Genomic DNA, 20,214 nt, shown 5'->3' with positions numbered 1-20,214 from the left:
AGGGTATTAATTGTTAGGCAAGGGGTGCAACGGGAGTAGCGAAAGAGGAAAGGTACCTGGCGGAGTTTCTGTAGTGGTGGTGGTGCTTGGACCTAGGCCAAAGACGTCGAAGAAGCCCCTTTTTATCCTGTGCAGGAGGGACTCCTGCTGGTGTATCTCGATTAAAGGTGTTTCCGCGAAGGACTGCTTGCCATCCTGGTCGAAGACCAGGTCGTCGTTCTGGAAACGATAAACAGGCTTCGTGAACGGTGGAAGTTATTTCTCTGAAGAATAAATTTCGGATTAGCTGTTGCGTACTTTGAGTGGAAGATACTGAGAGTATATCTGGCGAATATTTGTTAATTTAAAAGTTCCTTAGGTCTTCCTCCTGCAACGCGACGCGACGCAGTACTCTGGTCCCGGGCTATTTGAAATGGGCGTGTTGGCGCGCTTGCCGGGTTAAGCTTCCCGCGCGAACCGCGCGACGTCACCCAGCGCGTGAAATTTAACGACCGATTTAGAAGTATACAGTGGGGTGCAAAAGTGATCGGCCACCCTTAAAATGGATAACTTGTTTAAAATTGGTTCAAATGACTTGAATTTTTTTTTGAGAATCTAGGATTAGTTAAAAAAAATCCAATGACCCCGCAATTATCACCCGACGCCCTCAACAGTCACCGATATCATGATCCCTCGCGCCCCAAATCACAGATGCAGCTTCGCGCCATCCAAGCAAACGGCCTGCAACAGCCAGGTATCCCCCATACACAGTACATCGTCGAGTGTCGTCACGCTCCGCTCATAAAGAACCAATTCTCCCCTAAACACCCGATATAAATTCAGGATCGCCGTGGCCATTCCCGCGGGCTCTCTGCCGGCTCCCGGCGGCCGGCAGGATCCCGGCAGGACTCGCCTCAACGACGTAGCAGCCTCGAGGATCGCCAGAAGGAGCCAACACTCGGCGAAATAAAGCATCGTTACAGGATCTGACGAGGCTATGCAGCCGAGCATCGACACCACGATCCCTCTATATCTCCCGGGTCTACGTGGCCCATCCCCCTCGAGGATAAAGCAGCCCTGGAAACGGCATATAAAGAGACACCCTCGACGCCTCGCCCCCGCTCCCAGCGACCCACTTTCTGGACGAATCGAAGAGGGACCTGGGAGTAATCGAGATTAGTCTTTGATTCCTGAGGAATTTGAGGACACTGGACCGCGATTCGAGGTGATTAGGGGGTGAGGAAATATCTTTCAATAGAAGAATAGGAAATTTCTAGCCCCCCTCAGAGTGAAGGGTAGTTTTGTAGTATTAAAGAAAATCCCTGAGTGGTTTCAAAGTTTCGTTGCACCGGGCTGTGCGGGAAACGCCGACGGTGCGTTCGGCGCGCGTGGATCGCAAACGGGAATATAAGGTTACCGCACGCGGCGTACGCTCAGTGGCGAAGCTAGCGTTTAGTGCGGTCCGAGCGAATTGGAATGAGAATTGATTACGCAGATTAGGGAATTAACGTCATTGGAGTGGTATTTTTTAGTGAATTGTCCCGGGGAAACGGAAGTGGAGGTATCGCGCTCCCAGTTGAGCGAGAAATAGGATATCCGTCGGCGTGGCACCCAATCAGAGCGAGGAGAACGTTTTCATCCGTTGCGGAGGAACCATCTGGCGGATATCTGTCTAATGGCGGCGAATAATTTGGTGTCGCGTTTCCTCGAGAACCGGCGTTCCCCGTGGCAAGTGACCGGAAGCGTGGAAGCGGTCTTCCGGCCAGAGGCCTCGCGCTAATCAACCTTAAATCGGCCTAGACGGCGTCATTACGCTGGCGCGACTGCGTTCGCGTACTTTCCTACCATGGCTCTGCTAAATATGAGATGAAGGGGGAGGTGAACACTGCCAGCCGTGCGGCGGACGCCTATGGGCGTGCTGGGAGCGTGGTTAAGGGATGGAGCGTGAGGAGTCCCGCACGGAGAGGCAGGGAACAGATGAGATGAGATATTGTGTTTAATGATTGGTAATATTGATTTGTAGCATATTTGAGCGGATTTCACGGCCCTTCAGATTTGAGTAGATGTCCACGTGCGGGAATCATATCGTCGTACTAGAGCAGTATAGTTGCTGAACGCCCCGTAGGCGTTTCCCGCACAGGGAATTACGGACTATAGTGACAGCTACAGTCACTATTTCGAGCTTAATTATACTGTAGCGAATATCTCAGTGATCCGAACCACCTGTTTCAAGCTCCTTTTCCGAAAACCATCGGGTCCGTCATTAAAACTCGCTTTCCACCACGCAACCATCTGTTTTCCAAGGGAACCGCGGAAGTCGGGGCCAGATAACGCGTATCATGTGCCGACAATCCCTCCAACCGCGCTGCCTTTCCTCCGCAGATACGATCCAGTGATCTCATCCTCGAAACTTCTCCAAAACCAAACGCAAGACCTACTTCCGACAGGTGGAGAGCATCAAGCTATGCTGCCTTTTAATCCCACCTCGAGAACTCGCCGTTCCGCCTGAGAAACTCCAGACAAACCCCTGAATCTCGTTCCCCCCCCCCCCCACACAGAAACACTACCCCTGAACCAATTTTGGCGCGCAGTTTTGTGCAGAAAATTTTGTTACATTTAATCCTGAGATTCGTAGAACTTGGGGGTGGAGGGTGGACAAAATGGTCGATGAGGCTAGTTTCGAGAGCATAAATCGCCGGGTGGCCGAGGAATCCGGGGGCGGGGTCCAGGGACGAGGTTCGAGACAAAACTTTGTTATTCTGGCCAAGTTTTACGCGGGATCCCGCGGCTAAGTCCACTCTATGATCCTTTCACGACAACTACGTGCTCATACTTCGACAAAACACCGCCCCCTTCCCACCCGCGACGCCAGGTCCGAAATCCTTAAAATGCATGGAGAATACGTGTCGGGGCAGGCTAAGTGGCCTGAGAAGAAATTCGTCCTCGGAACTTCGGAGGGGTACCTTCGCCGGAGAACCTCTCCCCTTTGGTCGATTTTTGATCGACTCTTTCGAGCTCGCCACTCGCCCGGTCGTTTAAACGAGTCCCACCCCTCGTCGAGTTTCAGTGGAGATAAGGAACCTCGAGATTTGTATCGTCACATCGCTGTAACTGGTTCGGTGTCGGTGTTATTAGACTTTGAGCATTGCAGCGGCCCTTGGAGGTGGGGTTCTGTGTCAGAATTAGGGGTGAATGTTTTAACAGTCGACAGAAGTGGGGCGGTATGAGGTTCTACAGTGGGACCCTGGTTTGCAGGTACTTTTGTGATTTAGATTCCTGTGGTGATATACAGGGTGTGCGAAAAATAAGGGATGAAATGGTGCGGGTAGATTCCGCGGGTCAAATGGGACCGAAAAGTCCTTTACCGTTTCGCGATTCGACGCTTTGTTCTCGAGATACAAGCGATCGAAGTTTTAAAGTTTGAAATTCAAAAAGCGCGCGCTTGATTTCCCGCCACTGGAACTTCGATCGCTTTTATCTCGCGAACGGGGCGTCTGATCGCGAAACGGTAAAGGACTTTTCGATTCCTTTTTGTCCAAGGAATACGTCCGCGTCGGCTTTTGCCTTAATCTTCAAGCACCTCAATATTAAATAAAACGCGGATAATTTATAATTCCAGAACCTGTGCACATTCAAACACGATTATTCCCCTTTGCGACCTTTAATCACACTTCTGAGACACCTTTTACGTATTATTCAGCGACATCCCTTGACTAAAATCGTCAACGATCATCATGATGTCACTCCGCAGCGACCAAGAAGAAGGACCAACAGGAAGTGGAGTGGAAAGCGATTTCGCCGATTTTATCAGCCGCGAATATGCAGCTCGCTCGTTACGCAAGCAACACGTGCACGCAGACTGCAGTCAACACACGCGGCTTTAACGATGCAGACGGCACAGGAGACTTATTCTTCAGGACCAGTCCCAGGCCGGGTGAGTCATCGGTGTCTGCACTCATTTTTCCGCGGAGTTTAACGACCCCCGTTTACCTGTGCCCTCCTCGGGCTGTTAATCGAGTTTCGAGCCTCCCCCCACACTGAGTTCTACGAATAGGACAGATCAATGTCACAATTCATCTTCTTAGAATATAACATCCCAATTGTAAGAGGCTACTACCCACTTCGGGTGCAACGCCGACGAATCTCCCTGGTCAAGTAAACAACTCGAGTCACAGAGGTCTGAATAAATGCGATTTTATGAATAAATAATCATTTCAGCGAAGGGAACACTTCCCCCGCTCGTTCACACAAGGAATGGAGCATTTTCTGAAAAAAGTACTGATGGGTTCGAGTGGCTCGCGAGTATTTTTGTTCAAACAAATCTCTCTGAAATTAAGGGATCTATAAATGCACATCAAAAGCGCATTATTCTCTATCAGTACACGTTCCGTAACCTGTCGGCAACCCTCTAATCACCGAACAAGCAGCGATGGGCTGGCTCAGCGGCATTATTCAACATGGGCACGTCCCGATCCGCCATGATCGTCAGGATCACGGGCTATCAAGCCCGTCAAAGGTCAAGATCCAGCACGTCGCCGCGGTGAACGCCGGCGAGGAAGAAATCCCCCAATTTGAGGGACTTCGGGGAGGCTTCGACTTAACGAAAATATACGGCCCTGACGGGCAGACGGAGCTCCGAGGAGCGAGGTGGGGTGGCGTCCCTGCATAGAGAGGAAAGGAGGAGGGACTGGCCGATCGTCCTTTGTCTTAAGCCAGCGGTATATTAATGTGAAGAACATGCCACGAGGAGGGCTGGCTGCGGGCGAGGCGGGGGGTGGCTAGACGCGGAAAAGAGGGCGGCCATCGCGCGGAATACTAAAGAGGAACACGCACGGCGGCCGAATCTTCCGCATAGGCGGCGCTGCTGTCGTTTCGCCGCGCACCTTTGCATTTTAACTGCCTCTCAGCACTTGGGGGTGGCTTCTACGAGGATGGAAAGACTCCGGTCGACACTTTTGTACACGTATTTACGGTGGAAGGGGGAGCAAATTGAGGAGGATAAGGGGTGTGCTGGGATCTACTAGGGATAGGGGCTAGGTCTACTGAAGGTGGTGGATCTACTGATCCATGGGGAGTAATGGTGCTAGGTTTAGCGGGACTCCTAGACCTAGGATTGTAATCCTTGGTGTATCGGTAGTCCTCAGTTTAGGTCTATTGGGAGCCCATAATTGTAAGTTTGTTGGAGATTATGAGCGTAGATCTACAAAGAAGTGTGAATCCCACTACTTACAACTAATACTAATAACAACCCTAGTTCAGCCACTGAGAAGTATATTCCTAGCTGTATCCGAAACAGTGGTGCCAGTTCCACCAGGAATCCTCACCAATGCTTACCAACAATCACTATCCCAAGTCCACTATTAATCCTAATCTATCCGCAATACTGATCTCAATCCTACATTTATCTAATCTTATCCCAACAATAACCCCATCCCAGCATCAACCTACAACTACCTAGAAGTCCAAACCAGTACACCCAAATTCCCCTAAAAAATTAGCCCAAGCTCTACTCATTTGCTAATCAGCCCGCCCTCCAGCCACAACAGCAGCGCAAGCCTTCACGTGTCGCTTCCCAGGACCCAAAAGGACCAAGAGAACGGTATAAGATCCCGAAACGGATCATCTCATATGAACTTTCATATCCCCCAGTCGGGAGGGCAGCAAATACCATGGGCAATCCTCTCAGCAGGGCGAAATTGCGGAAATCATGGTGGTTCGACTTCCCGGACAGGAGTTGTCCGGCCCCGAGGCTGCGATCTGCCAGTCAGACGTCGAAACGAGAGAGACTGCGGCTCGAGATCGTGTTCCCGAGCAAAAAAATCAGCCACCGTTTCAGCCCGAGCTGCCCGCGTCGCTGTCGAAGGAGGATTTCAACCGATCGGAGCTTTTCAGCCAGTTTTCACCAGGAGAGGCAGTCTTTTTAACACATCCATCGTTCGGACGGAGCTCCGACCTCGCCGGAGGATCGTCCACCAGGAATATTGAGCGATCCGAGGTGCGGATCTAAATGCTCCGCTGCAACACTTTCTCCGAAGCACGGGTGAAGGGGTGTGTGATCAATTTCGAGAGTATCAGTGGATCGATCAGAGGCCTGGAAGTGCTCGATGTAGGTTTGTTTCTAGTGCAAACAAGCGGGAACGTGTGCAGGATGGCTAAATGCGTCGGTTAGCCACGCCTGATCCCACTTTTCCTCCCCAGAGGCTATCCTCCACCCTATTCTTCCAGTTTTCACTCCTCCTCCGAGCCGTGAAACCCGAGGCGATGAGTGGTGGACCGAACGAATTACGAAACTCGCTTACCCACTTAGGGAGATCGTGTCTTCTATCATTATCTCCTGATTTTCACGGATTCTTCTGCTCCCTCAACAATAGGGGAGTCTTCGAAAAGCGGAGGAATGAAGTTTTGGTGGCAATTGTATAACTGGCTCGAGTCAATTATTCATTGGTAGGGAAACCAATATGCCGCGAGCTCGTGTTCGTTTAATCCCGCAGATTGGCGACTTAAAATTTGTGTAATCCTGACGTTTGCGGTGTATTCTGATAGCTGGCATCAAACAGAACATTTAAGTTCAGAAGAGTCTGCGTGTAATGTTAATATTTCACGAGAAAAGCGGGGAAAATGCTCCCGGCACGTTGGTCCGGGAATGAAAGTCGTTCAAATTATAAAATCATGGACACAGATCATCCTGGCTGGCGTCAAGAAGGCAACACCATCAGTCCAGATACATTTTGTCGAAGGTTGGCGCATATTTTCAGTGAAAACACCATTAAAAGGTGGCTCGTGTCTCTGGGGACTCGATAAACGCCGAGGAATGGATTTCGAACGACGGAAATCGTTATAGGGACCGTCTGAAAACACTCCTTTAATCCTGGACAAGGGCTGTCCATCAGAAGAGGACACCGAGTGTGCACAGACACAAGGGGCGACCTACTGCAGACCGTTTCGGGGTTCATTCGCCTACCTGAACAACACCTGGCGGGCGATATAAGGGATTTATGATCCCCGGGCCAGACACAACGCGACAAATAACAGAGGAGGCACTGTTAGCTGGTCAGGCTGCGTCGTATCGATGGAAAGGAGGGCATGCGTGTTTGGCAAAAGCAAACAATCCGTCGGGGAGACGCGTTTCCGTCGGCTCCACGCTGGATCGAGAATAGATCGAGCCGCTGGAAACGTTCTGAATGTCAAATAGGACGTGGATAGTTGTTCCTCGTCGATTCCTGGAATTCCTTCGAGTTACCGCGATAAACTGACCGAGTCATATTTGTCCGCAACTCGAAATCAACACAATCGTGAAGTAAACATCGCATACTGTTAGCTGATACCAAAAAGAACAAGAGGACCCAAGGAAACAGTTAAGAATCGTGGAATCTTTCGAGTAAAGTCGAAGAAGTCACCCAGGCATGTTGGTCCGAGACTCAAAACCGTTCAAACCGCATAACCTACATAACCCCGCGCGGACCGGCGTCATTTCTTTAAAGAATCAAGCACCGACAGCCAGGAGCGCGGGCTATTGCATCAGAAAATCACGCCCCAAACAGGAAACGGTTGAACGCGATTTCAATTAACTCCCCGCATCCGGTCATCACTGAAGAATTCATCCTAGCGGTTATTCGGCTTAATCAGCGCCGAAATCGTCCACGTTCGGCGAGTTTTCTCTCGTCGAATGGGAATGGGCCTCCGACAATGGAGAATCCGTTCGCCGAGCGTCTTCATCCATTTTTATCGACCGATCCACGCGCCGGCACGTGCGCCCAGCCAGCAGCACGTGCAATTATGTCAGAGGCGAAATTATAATCGAACGATTGCGCAACATTCCCGCCAGCCGTCCCCAGGCAAGCCTCTGTTGAATCTTCAACGTGTCGACCTTAGACAGTGCTCGGACCCTGGACGTTCGACCCACTATTCCACTTCCCAGCGGCTCCTCCGACCAGGAACTGTCCATTCAGGGACTTCCTTCTCTGTACCAATCAGAGCAACTCCATTCCGACGATAATAATGCCCGATCAGACTCGTCCAGGGCTATCCTACAAGTGAAAGCACCTTGTCTTCAATTGGAACTGGAAACTGATTAATTCCGATGGAAAGATATGCGTGCGAGCACTGTTATCCGCTGGGCCAGGTTGGTTTCTTCGTTTAGACTCGCGGGATTGATAGTGCTTCAAGGATAATTGCTAGCGGAGTGCCATCGGTAGGCGGACCTTGAGTGGAGGCACGAGAAATTTGGGATGAAAGAGGAATTCGGCCGCGAAGAGACCAGCAGCGGAGCAAATAGGTGCGAAGGAGCAGGGGAGTGAGGGACGTAGGCGCGCGCCAAGCACCCTCGACAACCCTCTGTCCTCGCCTTCGCCCCCGCCTGAAGAGAGCGAGGAGAGGGCGCAGAGCAGCTTACCACGAAACTGCCCTAATAGTCCATTGTCTAACATCCGACCGACAAATCCTCGTTTCTATGCCCTCCCCGGCGCCTTCAACGCCTCGACGACGCGCGAGGACTTCCCCTTTGCCGCCCTGGAGCTTCTTCGAGATATTTTAGGGTTTGGGGGTTGAAATTTTTAGGGTTTTTATGTTGCGAAAACCAAGGGAGTGGGGAAAAGGATGTGGGATGGAGAAATGATGGAGGAATACAGGGAGGATCTTCTACAGCTGTACCTATGCATAATGCTTCGATAATAGATCGCCTACCAAACTCCGAAACTAGTCACTGTCATCCATAGAGTATCAAAATTTGGTCACGCGATCATCTCCACCCGCAATTCCCAACATCCACCATAGAAAATAAACGAACCCTTCTGACTTAGAAAAAGGGTTATACTCAACTCCTTGATACATATCACACCCTAAAAGACTAAAGTTCGTTGGGCTATATAAGAATGCTTCTTAAAATGCCACTTATGGTATAGGATATATATATATATATATATATATATATATATATATATATATATATATATGTATGTGTACTGTACCAAGGAAAGAATAAACCTAACCTAACCTAAATATCACACCCTTTCCCTTCCCCTGGAGAACCACTGACCCTCTAGAAAAATTCTTCCGCGATTCTGAGACAGCCTGTAGTACCAGCAGCCCAGCCAGAATGTCGTCTTATTCGTGACTCAATGGCGGAGAAAGCACGTGGCGGCGAAACGGTGTGAGTCAGTGTCCCGAAATACATCGCGATACACCCAGCGCCGGGAACCTCGTGTCTCTTTCCTTACAAAAAAAGAACACCTCCTGTAATCGCTGCAAGATCTTCGCCGCCAAAACGTCCACCGCGAAGTGTGACGCAAGAAGCTTAAGCCTAACCAGGATAATAGCGAGAGAGTCGAACTACAAATTGAAAATGGCCCCGAAGGAGTGCAGTGTAAATGGCGTCGCAGAGGGTACAAGACCGGGGCTCCAGAAAATGGACAAGCGGAGAAAGAATGGCAGAGAGAAACCGTGCCTGATCTCGTTCGACCAGAATCCAGCGATGACTCACTCGCGAAAGTATGTCGGGGCTTCGAGGAGAATATTAAAAAAGAAGGAAGAAAAGGGGAACGATCCCCCCCCTCCCCCTCCTGACCATTTTTCGTCGCGACGCGTCACAATTAACGCCAATTGTGCGGGGCTGCGAGCTGCCGCGGCTAAATGAACACACTCGTGCAGAACCGTGGACTGCGACTACAAAACCACGGGCGACCCTCCTCTCGCTTTAATCTGCACGTGGCATCTAGGGAATTCCATGGGGAATTCAGCATTTTGCGGGATCTATGGTCGTTAGCGGACTCTGCTTGAAGCTTCCAAAATCTTGAAAAATTTTTGTAGTTACGAGTGTATCTAGTGGAATAGTTTCGCCTGTAATTCCGGATGAGTTCAGTTCGAATTTATCAGTTCAGGAGCATTTCTTAACCATAAACCCACATCCTCCGGGCAGGTCGCGATTAATTTTAACAGAAATCCCACATCCTCTGGAATTTGGGATCGAGGAAATGGGTTTGAGATTGTGGGAACATGGTTTGTCGTTCGTGGCATCGGATTATGTTTGATTTTACAGCCAGAATTCTCTGCGCAGTGTGTAATCAGGTAATTACAGGTTACGCACGTGCATTTTTAGGTTACATAGCGCGGAATCTAGAAGGGATCCCGTGGTCACGTACGTATCTAATCTGTTGAAGTTTTTCGTTGCCTCTCGTTTCCTTCTTTTCACTTTTATTTGGCTTGCTTTCGATTAGGTGGCTCAACTACACGCAGGCAGACGGTAGAATCGGGCGTAACGAACCGTGACTGCAGACAAATGCTCGATTGCCTGCCGTTCTTGACTTTGAGCAGCGAGTCGGCGATCGGGGAAAGGGAAATCGATGGGGAAAAGAAAGTAGACTGATTTAAACGCGGCATTCTCTGCGTTGAGTAGCGTTACGTCACTTTTTCGATGCGTTCGTCCGTTTCTTATCGATGAAAGGTTAGGTCTGTGGTATACTAATTCAGCTTGGAGAATAATTCAAACCTTGGAATGCGAATGGAAAGCTTGAAAAGTGGAGGAGGACTTGTTTAATGTATCTGAAGACTAGGTTAGGTCTAGGTGTGGAGTCAACTGGGCATTGCTTAAGTCTTAAATAAGTTTCTACTGGATTTGGTTAAGTTTTAAATAGATATCAACTATTTAGGTTTGGTTGGGTCTTAAATGGAGGTCGATTAAGTTTGGTTAGATCTGATTAGGTCTAAACTCCATTATAGTTTGTTTTCAACTAGCTCTTTGTTATTTCTGAACTAAGTCTCACCTAGTATTTAGGTCTCAACTAGCTTTAATTATATCTGAACAAGACCTCAACTATGTAAATACGTCATAGGCCTCAGTTATTTGTTTAATCAATCAATTCATCATCCTCTACAATAAATCTGCCATCTCACCTCCACCCACAATGAATTTCAAGCCACCTCTCATCCTCCTCCAAAAATATTCCAGCTGGAATCTACCGCAACCCCCATATTCCTCTCTGAGGAACTTTGCAGCCCGTGATAGGCGTAGCGTTGTGCTCGGAGGAGTTCCGAGGAGCAGGAGCGCTGCTCGAGGTATAATTTACTGACTGCCACAGTCGGGGATGATAGCCGGCGATCCCTCAAACGAACCTAATCACCCAAGGTTATCGGGTTTCCAATTAAACGGCAATTATCCCAGCATTTTCCAGGCAACACTTGCTGCCCCGCCATTACGCTGGAGCCCATCAGCGATTGATTACGGGCAAAATGTACGCTCGCAAATCCGCCGTGTGAAGAAATCCCGCGTGGAAATTGATGGAACACGAGCCCGGAGCACGCTGCAGACTCCCTGCGAGTCGATTCTCGCGTATTAAGGGAGCTGCGGCTCTTTAAATTGCGCGGCAGGGCGAGCGGGTGAAGGGGGGGTATTAATTTGGAAGAGCATCGTATGATGGTCTGCAGATCGACGTGGAGGAGAGTTTTTTTTAAGGTTTCTGGGGAGTGGACGTGAGCTGGACCAGAGGAAGATGTTTTTGAGTGATTAAAATTGAAAATTGAAAGGTGCTACAGACTCTGGAACTTCAGAGATGTCGCTGTAGTCGGGTGTAATGGAGGCCTGGCCCAAAGGAAGCCAAAGGAGACGCAGGATGAAGTTGGAAGTTGTCCTTCAGATTCCAGTACCAAAATTCTTAGTTCCAGAGGAATCTACTAAAGAACTAGAGGAAACGAAATCTGGCCACGCTTGGTATCAGTGGGTGTTTACTTCGCGCTGTGTATCTTGTCTAACGCGGACGCAGATAAGTTTCCCGCTGGGTGGTGAAAAACTGGGTTACACTTGGCCAAGCGGCGAATCGCAGGAAGGAAATGACAAGCGTGGTGGCGGAGAGTGAGTTGTGGGAATTGGGGGAGCTAGGTGGAACGTTTGAGGTGTTGGGTGATTCTTCTTGGATTGGGGGTGCAGCTTGAATTGCGTTTATGTGGATGGGCGGGGCTTGGTAGGGACATGTATGGGAGTCGATGGTGAACAAGTTTGGGGGCAGACGAAGGACAGTTAATAGAGGTGGATGGAGGATAGTTTTCATTTTAATCACTTTGAAGTTCGACTCTAAAACAAACCCCACTCAAAGCTTCTACAAAATGGCCCCCATCTTCAGAACCCAAGAACTTAACTCCCCAGTCTTAAAATACACTTTTTAAACCCCATCTTCCCTCTGCTTCCACAATTTTTTACTCAAACCCCCCTCTCCCTAGAATTCCATGACATTTCCTTCTGTGCCAATAAACGCCCACTGTAAAGAGCCGAAATCTTCTTCGAGGTCCTCAGCCTCGACGTCCTTGATCCCTCAAGCAGCAGAGAAACCAGAGTCCCCCCAGCTGGCCATAAGTTTTGGGCAACATTGGTGTACCGTAAATGGCCAGATTATGCATCGACGGATTATGAAATTTGTGTGCCAGCCTGGGACGCTTTCTCCACGGCAAGCAAATCGACATCGCGACAAAGCGAGGCCGGATTGCACAACTCGGGGATGAGAGTCGTCTATAAGGATCCAGCGAGTCATTTCGCAGGTGATACAAGTTCGAATCTCCAGGCTACCACGAATGCCACTTACCACGTTGTCTGCCGAGGCAAAACGAACCCAAGGTGAAGGATAATGAATCTTTCATGGGCCTTTGACTGTGAGATCATCCCGAGCCTCTAACCGTGGCACTCAGTAGCTGCTTTTGGGGATACTGGCTACGATTTGAGGAATTCGAGGAACGTCAGTTTCGAGATTTATTTTTGGATTTTTGAAAGCTATGCTCGGAAATGAAGCGGTACACCTTGGAATATAATATCAAGAAATGAAGACTTCTATTTCCCTCGCCACTCAACTTTCACAGCGAATAACTTCGCGTAAAATGGACATTTTATAACGCTCTTTGTTCTATTTTTTATCCTTCAAAGGATATATTTTTAAGAGACCGAAATATAATTTTAACCACAGTGATTATCCCCCTCGAAACATCGTTACAATCAGCTCGTCGATTTCAAGTGAAAATATTCATGAAACACCACTGATTTGATGGGTCCTACAGGAGAGTCGAGCTCGTGTGTATTTAGCTCCGCGTCTCGTGCACAGTGGCTGCGGACGTTTCCATCAATCGTCGGCACATTCCGATTTCCCCGACAAAATTACGTAAAATTCTATTTTATCCGCTGTTTCCCAGGAAATCTGTGGTCAGCTGAGAAAGACCGAAGCTTGGTCAAAACATGTTTTCCTTTCTCAGCAGTGAGATAACGCGATTGCATTCGCCTTGCAAACAGTAACAGTCGCGAAGGTTACTAAAACTTGGAAGTACTCTGTTAATCCACCCCTGCCGAAATATGCGGTGCATTTTTCGCGAAAATTTGCCAATAATAGCTGATAATAGCTGATTAATTGTACAGGGCGTTTCAAAATGGGAATTCAGAAGTTTCACCTTGAAAGGTTCTCGTGAAAGTGGGTCAAGAAGGTGTATTCAACGAGATCTGGTCTACGGGGTTGGTTGGAAGTTGTGCGGATGGGTGATTCTACAGGGAGATTCAAAAGAAGAAGCAAACATAGTGAAGAAGTCAAACGCATAAAAGCTTTTGGGAATAAAGGCTGACAAAATCGAATTTAGACATTTTAAACTTGATACAAGTGGTTGAGTGTACAGGTCGATTCAAAAGGCCGGTTCAAAAGTTCTTAAGCACACAGCACTTCCTTAAAGAGTAGATAAACAGAACACAACGCTGTACTGCGTTACTAAAATACTACACACAAACTAAATCCAATACACCCAACTACTCCTACAGACTGATTCAAGAAAGGAGGTCAAAAATTTGAATCGAATCGACGCGCACCACGAACACGCAAGTTTCTTGTCAAAAGATCTGACGAATCTCCACCGAAACGGTATGATTAATTGCTCCTACAGGTCGATTAAAAAACAAAAATCAAATGAAATTCCGAGGGACCGATTTTCACAGAAAAAGTGACACTTGGACGTTCGAAACCCAATCGGTATCCACGAAAAGCGCCACGTCCCCAAAGAACTGTACGTCATACAAGAGGCAAATGAAGCAACGACACAGAAAAAGGGACAGAACGAAGCTAATACCAATTATGTGGCCTGTTACCAGCTAGCTGTCTGCAATCAATTATCCTATTTGTCTACGCAGCACCGATAACGCCTTATCTGCGTGTCGATGGTGGGTGGTGGGGAGAAAAATAGCAGTAATCACCCCGCTCGTAACGACGCTGACTAATTGGCCGAGTGAGTTCACTCCCTGAACTGGAACACCCGTTTCGTTGCATATTTTACACCACGCATATCTCTCCGTAAGTGTGTATTTATAGAGGCTTACTCTCTCCCGTCTCTCTCTCCCTCTCTCTTGCTCTCTCCGCTTCTGTCTACTCGAACAACGATGAAGTTTTTCGGTGGCAGTCACTGACGATATTGCTGGAAATAGCCGACACACGCGGAGGATAGATCCTGCGCCACCTACTGCTCCAATTTTTCCGAGACGAAGAAGAAGGTTACAACAGCAAATGTCTACTTGCAAATATCCAAGAATTACTGTCCTACATTCCCAGAAGTATCGAAGCACCGGTGTCTACAGTAGCTTCATTCTGTAACGAGCTACAAAAGAAAACAGGACAGGTGCTCGGAAGGCTGAAAGTATGTATTTGGGATTGGATACTCGCGTGGAATGCTGGCAGGTGATAAGGTTTATCAGCATGAGTCATACGGAATGAGATTCCAATTTTTACACTATACGTACAGTGTAACGTTGCAAACTTATACAGTAGCGGACAAAAAAGTTACCACTTTTTCGAGTCACCCTACTTCCATTACTCTTCAATATCAACTCAAAACTGCAGTATGTGCCTAATATACATATTTTGGAAGAGAATTAAAGGCTGTGCAAAACCCAGTTGCAGATGAATTTATTTAACTAACAAACAAAAACCCTACATAACTTTAAACAAGACAACACACTTTTATAGCAAACAAATAAAAAAAAAAATTTTTAATAAAAAAAATCTAATAATTTGTGGGAGCACCTTTTGCTTTTAGGACAACCTAAAAAGTTACTAAACGTGGTAACTTCTTCGTCGGCCCCAAAAATGTGCTACCCCGTTCAATGTCACGTAACACTTTTTTTTGTCAGTTAAATAAATTCAACTTTAACTGGATTTCATACAGCTTAAAATTCTCCATCAGAATATGCATATTAAACTCACCACAGTCCCAACTGTATGTTAAAATATAACAAAAATAGAACAAATAAAAAAAGTGGTAACTTTTTTGGCCGCCAGTGTACCTAGACTTTTTCCAATACAAGTAGCATCCAGTGCGCGCGTTTTTACACCCACCACACGATACTTGTAATCATTGCTGAAAATGTATTTACACGCCTCTAATAATTCTATCTCCAAATAAAAAACCTGCCTCCCACCCCTATCGATCAGAGAACAGTAATAAAAGGCATTTACTCCCTAGTATCCGCAACATCGTCCCACTTCCCTGAATCTCCACCAAAACTACCTGCAAACCACGCTCTTCCCTCTCCACCCTCGGCGATCACCCACCAACGCAAACCCCCGGCCGCAGATGCACATCAACGAAGTAAAAGAAACGGACGGAAACGCGGCCAGAAAATCGAACGGAGGGAGCTCGTCCACTTAATCTACATCTCGCCGCATCCTTCCACTCGTCGAGTTTTGAATTCCCGGTTCGAACCCCGACCCACCCCACAAAGGGAGGAGGGGTGAGTTTCACCGTGCGACACCCTCGACAAATACCAGGTCGACGGTTCGCCATTCTTCCCAGCGGGCTGAGCCGCACGGAGGGCGAGCGATACCGAGGGGGCATACGCGCGCGCGCGCGCGCGCGGAACGTGGGTGGGGGGGGGGGGGTTGGTGGGAAGATAGAAAGAAAGACGAAATTACAGCGGCAGCAGGGAAACAAAAGGGGGAGAAATTTGATTCATCCCGCATAAAAGAACCCTCCCCAGACACACGTAAACACGAGGACGCGGGAGGGGTGGTGGGGAGTGGAGGGGGAGGGTTGCAGACGACGCGCGGTAATCGTCGTTAACACCTGCAATTAACTTTGACGCGGAATGTGGGGCGCGCGACCCAAATACCGCCATCTCGTGGAGAAAAAAGGGACGGAATCTTTTTCTCCTCCCTGGGGTGAGAATAGGGGGTGGGCCGTGGATTTTCGCTTTTCGACAAAAGAAACTGGCGCGAGCCTTCTTCCAGCGAGGTCGCGACTGTTCCCATGTCTTTTCAGGGATTTCCAATTATTACGGACACTTTGGAAGCTGCTACTTTCCCCTTTTGGGGTTTCATTGTCCTGCGAGGGGGAGGTCGAAGAGTTGGGACAGGGGATTTAGTGGATTTGGGTTGGATTTTGAGAATTTTGAGGGGATTTTCTTTGAGGTTAAAGGGGGGTGGTTGGTTGGGAGATGTTGTGCGGTATGGTGGAGATTAGACTTGGGTGTTTTTGGGTTTGGAAGCCGGGCAGGTTTGTTCGACCTGTTGCTTTGGTATTTCTCACTTCGAGTGAGCTCTTCTAGATGGAGATCATACCTAAATTTGAGGGTACGAGTGTCCATGTGTTCAAAAATCTACATAGGGTAAACTGCACTAATCATTGGCACTCCTGATTAAAAAGCCAAGTATTAAGAAGTACAAGCTTGGAAAGTACTTTTACAATTTCTTATTTTTATTTCACTACGACACTGGGAAGTCCACTAGTTGAAGTATACATTCTATATCTGGCAACACCACAAAGTGGGACAAAGGGCTGAGTTTTAGGCGTTTTCTTAAAATTTTGATAAGCACCAATTGGGATTTCCGCTTAGGGTATCAATCATTGTACAGTTTACCCTATTCAAACACAAAAGCTTCCAAGCCCACAAATATGCAAGTACTCAAGTGCTGAAGCCTCCAAATGTCTAAATATGCAAGTGTCCAAGTCCCCAAATCCTCAAATCCCCAAATATGCAAGTGTCCAAGTCCCCAAATCCTCAAATCCCCAAATATGCAAGTCTCCAAGTCCCCAAATCCCCAAACACCCAAGTATCCAAGTCCCTAGAACCTCAACCGTCCAGCTACCCAACAGCCACACCACCCAAACCCGCCTCCATCAGTCCCAAAACCCGTCGCACTGTAAAACCTCCCGCCCACAAACACCCAATCTATCCAAACTAAGCTACCCACAAGCGAATCCAAAGTGCACCACGTTCTCCAATCGCCAGCAATTCCACAGCAGCGACGAGCAGAACAGGCTGGATCCTGTTCATCGTTCCCCGAATCGCACGCCTCGTTTGCTCGAACGCTTCAGTTAAAGTTTCCCCCGTCGCAGACGTCATTATGTGGCAAGACACAGCGGACGAGTGCCCGGGTGTCTGACACTTATTCAACGCAGACGCGGGGAGAGAGGACACGGTGTCCTTACTGGATGTTTACGCGGTAGCTCCCTCGCTCGTTGCACGCGCAGTCCTTTTCAAAGGGACGCTGTCGACGTTGCCCGACGGTGCTGCTGGATGCGCATTGACACGTGGCGGCTGCACTTGCGACGGTATTGAAACGTGCGTGCGCTCATTAACGCGCGATGGAATCGGGAAACCGTCCTGGTGTCTGATACTGCCGCGATACGTTATCTGAACGACGGCCTCGAAACGATTCCAGCCGCTTGCGCGCGGTGGAAATGCCGCCGGCGGCCGTGTCGATTCGGCTGTGGCTGTTTGTAATTAACGACATCGTTCGCGGAGAAGCAATTTGCGATGCTTAATAATTGGAGGTTATGGTTCCGGGGAGGTTCTCGGTAGGAGCGACTTCGGGGGACTTGGGTTGGGTCTTGAATTAACGTAAGTTCGGGTTGGGTCCGGGCCCAATTTGGATTTCATTACAGCTGGGTTGGGTATGCAATTAAACGTAGAAGAAAAATCTTGCAAATTTATTGAAGAACTCATAAATTTCACTTTATTCGGTAGTTTAAATTAAAGCCAGTAGAAAGTATCCAATCCGCATCGGATACATTTTCCGCAAACACAGCAGGTGTCCTAATACTTCTGCACGGCAGTGCACGTCTGATATCTAAGTTAGCTGTGGTCTAGGCGGATTAAATCTAGATCGGGCGTAAGAGAATTCTATCAGCAATCCACGTTTTAGGAGAAGCTATTGCCTGTCCTATTTTAAGTCAGTGTCCTTTTCTAAGGCGACACCCTGTGTGCAGCGAAGCTAAAGATAGCAACGACAGAGGGAGCATCGAGTACAAGAGTCCGCCACTTGTAATTCCTGCCTCCTATTTAGCCAACAATTTCTCCGGCCACGGGAATTCAATCAATTTCACCGGCTTACTCTTCCCGTCTGCATCGCGATTAATCGTGCATTCGCGGCGGGTCGCCCCGGCGATAATTAGCTTCCAATTAGGCACGATTAAGCCGAGCCACGTGGATTCCTTAATGATATCGAGCTCTAAAATACCGGGGAACGACTTAACCATTCGTTTCGCTTGATCTTTACCCGTGGGAAGAAGATCGAGGTCGAATCATCTGAGCGATCGGTAGTCAATCGCTACGTGATTTGTGGTAGTGTTTCTTTACCGGCTGAACCATTCGCAGAAATATTCCAGGCATTGTGACTTTCAAGATCGCGAGGGAGAATGGGCGTGATGACAGGTTAGAATGGGAATGCCTCGCGAATGGAATGTCTTAGAATTATAATCGCTTCTGTAAGTGCATTCAATGAACACAAAAGATGCAGTAAGTACGTTGAGTAACAAAAGTAGACGAGTAGGCCTAACCTAGTAAGTACACTGAAAATCCAAAACGAACCCAGTAGGTTCAACTCTCCATTCGACTCCAGTCCCGCAGGCACTTTCCGAGAACGGCCACCAGAGGACATTCGAAATTGCTAAAATCCCAACGGGGCCACGTGAAAACGTGCGAAACACCTAGCCAAACAACTTCCAGCCGTCTCGAATTACGCAATTGCACTATCTTCGTGCAAAATCGATCTCACGACGTGGAAGCAACTCGTTCCTGAACTTCTTCCTCGATCCATCATTTATTTATCAGCGAGACGCCAACCTATTTGCAAGCTCGATCACCGTCATTTTCTTGTCCAATTATCACGCGTCGGTTAAGTAGAGGCATTAAAATCATAGAGCAGCGCTGGTCAACGTAGACCCACAAATCCAATTGAATCCTGTTAAGTGTGGAAAGTGTGATCATGATTCAATGTGGTGGCCAATTGGGCCCCATTGGTGGGAATTTAATGACGCTTCGTGGACAGTGGGGAAGAAGGAAGGCAGGTGTCGCGAGGCTCGCTGAACACTGATGAGCAAGCCTCCCTGTCTAACATCAAAGTGACCCACAGACGTACATCGGTTAGCGTGAACCAGCGCGCGAGTACTGGCGAATTCGAGACGAGAAACGAGGAAACGCGACGCCCTTCTATACTTGGAACGAATTATAAGCATCCAGACTGCCCCGTGCACGCGTGACTACTTGCTGCGAGGGATTCGGAATTCCTTAAGGCACCTACGAAGCGAGCCAATCTGGCTGCTGTTTCGAAACGAAAAATTTGAAAAATCAGGTCGATCATTTTGTGTGGGATTAAATTGATTCGAAGCCTCGGTTGGACTGCTCGTTTTTTCAGAATATAATTATCATAGTTCCCGAGAGATTTTGAATTATTTATGATTCGTGCCACTCTGGTTGCTATTTCGAAACAAAATTTTTTGAAAACCTGTGAAATCCGATGAATTCATTTGGGCCCATTTAAACGGGCCCTCTTTTTTTTCTACGATTCAATAAATCAGGAGTGTTTCTAAGCCATCGCTGGATAGCAAAAGCGACGCTTTAAATATGCGAGGCGCGCTGAGAGTTTCAACAAGAAACCTGCCTTGCGGTCATCCAATTAGATACGTCTCTTCAAGCCCCTTGCATTTACTTACGCATTAGCGGTGATGCATCAAAGTGACTGTATTGAAATAAATTATTTCGCGTGCCCGCCCGCGTCTCGTTGCGCAATCTTTTATTTCGTAATGTGTGGGCAGCGTAGCTTCGCGTCGAGGTGGCTTCTGGGAAGGGACTGATGATGGAAACGCACCGATTTGCGCAGGATTAAGTTTCGGTACCGTAAACCAGCAAAGAGGAGGAGAATGAAGTCCACTCGATTGCGGACGTCGAAAATAGCGGTCAGCAAAGCGAGGCACAGTTGTGTCGTAAACCAGAAGTCGTTTACGCCGGCGATA

At 48.2% G+C, this 20,214-nt stretch overlaps 1 protein-coding gene across 2 annotated transcripts in view; it reads right to left on the bottom strand.

Annotated features, from left to right (window-relative positions):
• The window catches only part of Trol (terribly reduced optic lobes), a 148,688-nt gene that overhangs the window by 106,677 nt on the left and 21,797 nt on the right, over positions 1 to 20,214 (bottom strand). For both annotated transcript variants that reach the window (XM_076827887.1, XM_076827886.1), the window contains exon 2: positions 57 to 219. In XM_076827887.1, the coding sequence (XP_076684002.1) occupies positions 57 to 219 (163 nt within the window). The remainder of the gene's footprint in view (positions 1 to 56; positions 220 to 20,214) is intronic.

This window comes from Andrena cerasifolii, chromosome 15 (genome assembly GCF_050908995.1).
Source record: "Andrena cerasifolii isolate SP2316 chromosome 15, iyAndCera1_principal, whole genome shotgun sequence".
NCBI classification, from domain to species: domain Eukaryota; kingdom Metazoa; phylum Arthropoda; class Insecta; order Hymenoptera; family Andrenidae; genus Andrena; species Andrena cerasifolii.
This window is presented reverse-complemented; position numbering and strand designations above follow the sequence as displayed.